This window comes from Setaria italica, chromosome IV (genome assembly GCF_000263155.2).
Source record: "Setaria italica strain Yugu1 chromosome IV, Setaria_italica_v2.0, whole genome shotgun sequence".
NCBI lineage: Eukaryota > Viridiplantae > Streptophyta > Magnoliopsida > Poales > Poaceae > Setaria > Setaria italica.
Window position 1 is genome coordinate 329,118 of NC_028453.1, and position 6,597 is coordinate 335,714.

Sequence of the window (6,597 nt, forward strand, 5' to 3'; positions counted from 1 at the left end):
TGCATAAGTCACTTTTCTATTGTAAGTTTCTAGTGCATGTAGTTTCTAGTTTAATTCTAGATTGATTGTAAGGTTGACAAGTGACTCACAGGACTAGCTGCAGGAGGTGGAGGTGGAGGGAATAGGTTCGGTGGCATAGGTGGTGGAGTTTGACCTAAACTCGCAAAAACACTCAAAGGCTTTCATTTTTTCTTTTGCTTGATAGTCACATCGCAGAATCAGCAACTCTTGGATAATAGTTTCTGTACCATTACACATGCAAAATAATATTTAGCAGAAAAATAAACCAGCAACTAGTCTATTAAAGTTAAAATTGCAATCATGATTTTACGTCTGGTAAAAGCCTAAATTTGGTGATAATGATATATATTTGAATTTGTTTATTTGAAGCCATCGGGTTACTCCTTTGAAGCAAATTGGGTTTATGTGCTAAAAGCCTGAAGTGGTCTTGGGCGTGTTGTAAGGGTGTTCCACCCTTTATTTCTTCTTAATATAAAGTACATAGCTCATGCGTGTTGAGGATAAAAAGAGAGATGATGTTCATCTTTTTTGTTTACAGAGTGTGGACCAGCAACACCTAACAAGAACTTGGAACATAAGAACTGGGAGTTGGGATAGATTAACTCAAACTCTGACAGCATCTGCAAGATTTCTGACTGAAGTAACAGTTCCAGAATGATGTAAATGCTCTCGTTATCTTCGTTTGAGGAAAGACCATCTGTGATTTTTGTTTTTTTAAAGCTTTGCTTAGGTTTTCCTTGGATTGGGTGACACTTTCTTGAGGCAAACACGCTCAGGCTGCCCCAGCTGGTTGGAGGCTGCTTATTGCCCCCTAATTTCTTGGTGTTAAGTGGAGTAATTATTCAGATCATGAAGCAAGTTTAGTTTATCTGATGAACAAAGTGTTCTTTGTTTTTAATTGTTATTTCAACCTGTAATCTCTGTGTCAAGGACATCCATATGAAATAGTCTTAACATGACGAAACATCATCTCCAGGATATCCATGGAGGAGCTGCGTGTCGAGGACATCCAGATGAGATAGTCTATCTAACATGACGAAACAGCATGTCCAGAATAGGAAACCGAATTCAATTTTCAATTACATTTGCATTCTCCGTCTGAATATCTAATGATAAACCAACCAGCAGAAAGGCTCCCAGCCGAGCATTGATGATTTAGAAGAGCAAATGTACCAACATTATTGAGCTTACTAGCCGCATGGAAGTTATTCATGGAAGTTTTCCAAGCGTCCAGCTTAACAATGAATCATGGTTATAATTTAAGTATTTATAGAAAAAAAAATGGGTATTGCCAGCCTTTCTACATCTTGGTTGCTATCTTAACCTATGTCTCTCCTTGATACATTTTGCATCTAGCGAACGAGTGAACTATCATCTGTACAGGTACAGCGGCATCCACATGCTTCTCCTGTAAAAAAAAACGAAAAGGGACGCCACTCTTTTTTTCCTTTCCCTATCGTAAATTACAGAAAGACCAAAAGGGTAAAAGCTCAGAGATTTCACGGTGAAGGATGTCGCCGCCCGTCAAATATCAGAGCTCAACCTCGTGAAGATCCTCACCTAAACCATTGAACTGAAGCGATGAGTTGCTGCTGGAACGGCTGTGCGGAGGTCTTACTCCAGGCATCATTGGTGACCGCATGTTCTGTCCATCGGGTGATCTGGAAACAGCAGTGCTGCTCAATTGCTCTGGGTATGCTCCACTCCATGAAGACGCTCTTGACCTTGACATTGAGCTGTTGACGCCGTCTGAGGGTGCCACGATGTTATCCATACTAGGGTACCGCTGAATGTTGTCCCCACTTGGGTACCGCTGAATGGTTGACTGCATCGGTACTGGTGGTGCCGGTGAACTGAATGCTGCCTCCACCGCTGGTGAGGATGAGGGTCCATCCTGTTGAGCGGTTTCACTGTGGGCATCCCCTGTTGCATCAGCAGCCGTCTGTTCTGAAGCAACAGCAGCAGGAGTTGGCACAAAGAATTTTGCACCCGACAGTGGGCTCATAGATGGAGCGGCTGGTTTGCTATACATTGCTGCTGCACCAAAGGCATTTGCACCACCACCACCCTTGTTGAAAGTGTCAACATACCTAGACAAAGAAGAAAATGTTACACCCAGCTGATGCGAAAAAGAAATTAGGAAAAATAATAACTAAGCAAATCACCTTGATCTAACACCCATCCTTCCACGTGCTGAGAATTGGTTCTGGGTGGGTGGCATCGGTGGCATCCCAGAACTTGGCTCCGAAGGATTCGAAGCTTTAGCTTCTGTGAATCCATTAGCGGTATAACCTCCACCAACTGGGGGACCATTCAAGTTTGGCTCTGGAATACTGTTCTGGAATGAGGATTTCATCGGAGGTGGGGGAAGCGGAGGCTCCTCAGCAGGGACCTCAGCGCCTTCTTCCACCCACCGCTTCAGCTTCTCATCATAGTAGAACTTGTTCTGTTCCCCTAACTTTGCCTTCAGACCATAAGGTGATTAAGCACGTTACTACAGTAGGACCATAGGTAAGAATAAAATAATGTGCTCAGTGAGCTAGTACGTACCTGACGATGAGATTTTGAAACAAGCCCCACTGTCTTCTGCACCAACCATCCAAAGCGTGAACTTCCTGAACCTGATGTGCTTTGTGCCTTACTTGACCCAGCAGCCTGCTAAAATATCAAATGTAGGTAAAAAGAGAGAATTCATAAATATTCAGAGCACAGTATCACACAGGTACCTTTTGTGGGGCTCTGCCAAAGTCCGGCTCAGAAATACTTCTGTTATGTGCAACTTCCCTACCAGGGCCGCTATTTCCTGCCATTTCGCTCATAGACTGCTCTGAAGCAGAAGACATTAGAGGTGACATGGACATCACTGACTGATTATTTACAACTTTTGTATCAGGAGGTGAATAGACATCTCTTTCATTTGCAGCGCCCTGTGTCAGCGGCGGCATCGGTGCAGATTGTGTACCCATCATGCGGGACAAAGATTTGTCAAGTGATGTGAAAAGCTTCCCAACAATCTTTCCAGGGGCAAGATTTGTTGCATATCCACCCTAAATAGCAGCAAATTGACTATCAGCGAAAAGAAAAGAAATGCTCAACGAAAAATAATAGCAACAGTACACGAAGTACCTGTTGATGAGTACGTATCCTTTCCTCTAGGGTTGAAAACAATTGTTTCCATGCTTCTAATTCAGGTGTGCGACCAGAGGCCTTCAGAACCTTCAGAGATGCTTGACAATACCTTGACAAGGCAATTCAATGTCAACTAAGAGCCGAGGAAAAATACTGAAATGATAACTCAACAACCTACCTCAGTGAATCAGAAACCTTCCCAACCTCCGCAAGCATATATGCATATATCAGCTTGTATGGTTGAAATGGCAAGAGTATGTACTGAGAATTACCAAGAACCTTTGCATACTCATACACCTCCGTTCTCTGTTAGTTGCATAGGAAGAACCTTTGATCAGGGGCATGCGAGAACCATGGAAAATCACAGAAATACTAGAACAAGTACAGAAACCAGTAATGGAGCAAAATATAGATGCGACCATAAGGAATTGCCAAAATAGAACATAAGAGCAAAAGCTTTAATCACTACAATAACTTATCATATGATATACCAACAAAAAAAGTTCTAATATGATAAAATCCTTTTTGAAAGATTTGGTAATATATCTGCTCTACAGGTCAAAGGAATTTGAACTTGAAGCAAGATACAGAAATGTTCATTTCATTACATAACCCGTATGCCACAATAATATCATGCAAATTCATCTGTGTGATATTTTCCTAAAGCACTCTAAACAATCTTCAGTGAAGCATGATGGTAATGTACCATAGCACCCTCAATCAGAACCTAACACTTGCACTAGCAGCAGAAGACAATCTTCAGAGTAAACTAGGAAAAATAAATGGTGCAGATTAACAATATTGACCTGGATGGCTTCAGGGCTGGCAAATGTGCGTGGACTTCTCAAGTGGTCTGCACCAATGAGGCACATCCTTGCACTTTCAGAGTACGAATCAATATTTAGTTCAGCAACTAAATAGCACGAATGGGCAGATGCAACCTGCATAAAATAAACAGTGCATTAAACTCTAACCATAAAACTGAAACAAGTATATTCAATGCATAGCACTCAAACCTCATTTTTCTCCTTCCAAAGGCAATCCCCAAGGTGGGTAATTACGAGGTCATCACCTTTTGTCCTGTTTGCAGTTATAATAGCCAAATTCTCTTGCCAGTCATCCAGCATACCCCTAGGAGCAACCTGTCCAAAACTGGAAAGTGAGTTTCAACTTTCAAATATTACAATGAAAAGGAAGGCATGTCTGATGAGTTCTCTCAAAATCAAAATGCAGGAACTTGAGAATGGTGAAGCAAAAAAGAAAATCACTATACATAAAAGAGATGTGACTATGCGTATAGTTTCTAAAGAACATGAGATGATGCGTTAAGTAACGCATCATGAGATGAATGTAGATGCTTCTCCTGCTTCAAAGTAAACGATGAAGTCAAGGATGATAATATTTTCCATTGAGACAGTTATCATTGCACTTAAAACACTATTCCAAGTACAGTAACTCCATTCACAATTTGAAAGAACTATTCGGATTGGGCGTATGAAGATATTGCTATTGGATTTGTCACAAAAAAAAATACTTTTGTGATATAGCAGTTTTACAATCTTTTATTAAAAACATATAAAAATAGTGGTCAAAGTTGCGTATTGCAGACCATGTTGATGTCCAAAAGGATATGTACGAATGGAGGGAGCGTATATTACCTCTACAGGTTGATGGTGTGTATACAAATCACCACTGTTGACGGGGTTCTCAGAATTGAAAACATCTGCAGGTTGTCCAGCAATAAGAAGGCACAATGTCCTCAAAGGTGATCCAGACACCAGATGGCAATGAGCCATTTTCTTCACTGTATCCGCATAAAACTGCATCATGAGGTAGTAAAGCAATAAGAAATCACTCGGGGAAAGAAAATCCAGATGTGCCATCCAACTAATCTAGAGACTCCAAGTTTCAATTCGAAAACAGACCTTATCACCAAGTTGTAAAGCAAGGATCAGTGCGGGTCCCCAAAGTTGACCTTCCTGTGCATACTGAAGGGCCTCTTTCCTTCTACCAGAAACTAGGAGATTTTGAACCTCCTGAGCAGTAGCCTGCAATAGGGTATTTGCCTAAAAAAGGATATCCGTTTGTTAATTATTGCAGCACAGACAAGAGAATAACAATTACCTGAATCTGGCTTTCCGAAGGAAGATTCCTCATGCAATGGACTCCATACCCTTTCATATCAGCACTGCTCTTACAAGATGAGAGAAGTTTTGTAACCGCCATATCTGGGCCATCTATACCCTGTTACAAATAGTTAAAACAAAATCAGTATCCATACAAAAATTAAAATACTAACCACAATAGAGTAAAGCATCCCGTCAAAAAGAGCCCTTCTCAGCACATGATACATCTGGCTGAATTTAATTAGAGAATGAACACAACAATACATCTTTTCATTTCTCAGGTCAGAATACATATACATGGACTATGACTTGATTTGTATACATGGGCATTATCGGACTGATTAATCATCTTCCAACATATTTCTTTGTTTCATTATCATAGCTACAGTTCCATTGATAACTGAAAATTTGGTCATCTTACCAGAGCAATTGACAAAACAACACAATCATAATACTAAGCATCTTAAAAGTATATATCTCAGATGGAAAAAATTGAGCTTAAGCATCAAGATATCATGTTATTCGAGCAAGTATATAAATCACAATTTAGGATTGGACTAAAAAAGAGATCCAGAAGGCGTTCAGATAAATACCATAGAGTAAATCTTCCACTATCCATGAATGGTAACTTAAAATATTAATACTGAACAAATCCATAACAAAAATATCTCCTCACAAGTTATCAGAAACCAGATCATATTTAATATGTGATCTTAGAGAAAACAAAGACTGACAAGGATGACAGTGGTGTGTGCTATATGTTTTTCTTATTGGAAGATTCGTAATACAGTAAATGACAACTGAGGCTCAAACAAAAAATATGAATTATTGCGAACAGAATCATCTGTGCAATATAGTCAAGCCAGACAGAGAATACCTCCTGTGATGGGTCAGACCCAAAGGGTGAACGGAGTTTTCCATAGTGTTGACACAGTATTTTCAACAACGAAATAAGCACCTTCTGAACATCCCCTCTCTGGAATTCGGTCAGAGAAGATTCATATACTGCAATCATATCATCAAGCCATTTATTCACATCCTTTGATGCAGCACTACCACCAACAAGAGGTCCAGGAATAGGTTGACGACACAAAGCATGGAAGTAACTAAGCGCACTGCCATTAGCCACGCTTGAATGATCAATCTTATCAGCAACAATTTCTGAAATATTATGAACTGACACCATCCGACCAGAATTGCCCTTAGATTGCAGCAACAAAAGTAATTAGTCACTACTCACTACAAGAAGAATACTACAAGCACATAATCTTACTGTACCTTATTTCCGCTGTGATAAGAGTGCATAGGAGTTCTTCCGCAG

General features: G+C 40.3%; 1 protein-coding gene across 1 annotated transcript in view; it reads right to left on the reverse strand.

Annotated features, from left to right (window-relative positions):
• Positions 1-1,168: 1,168 nt before the first annotated feature.
• The window catches only part of LOC101769332 (protein transport protein SEC16A homolog), a gene marked incomplete in the record, with an annotated part of 8,438 nt that continues 3,009 nt past the window's right edge, over positions 1,169-6,597 (reverse strand). The window contains 12 exon segments of the mRNA XM_012845507.3: positions 1,169-2,111; positions 2,187-2,485; positions 2,572-2,679; positions 2,748-3,068; positions 3,148-3,259; positions 3,329-3,456; positions 3,957-4,091; positions 4,167-4,292; positions 4,809-4,970; positions 5,076-5,198; positions 5,275-5,394; positions 6,154-6,477. Coding sequence (XP_012700961.1) covers positions 1,553-2,111; positions 2,187-2,485; positions 2,572-2,679; positions 2,748-3,068; positions 3,148-3,259; positions 3,329-3,456; positions 3,957-4,091; positions 4,167-4,292; positions 4,809-4,970; positions 5,076-5,198; positions 5,275-5,394; positions 6,154-6,477 — 2,517 coding nt within the window.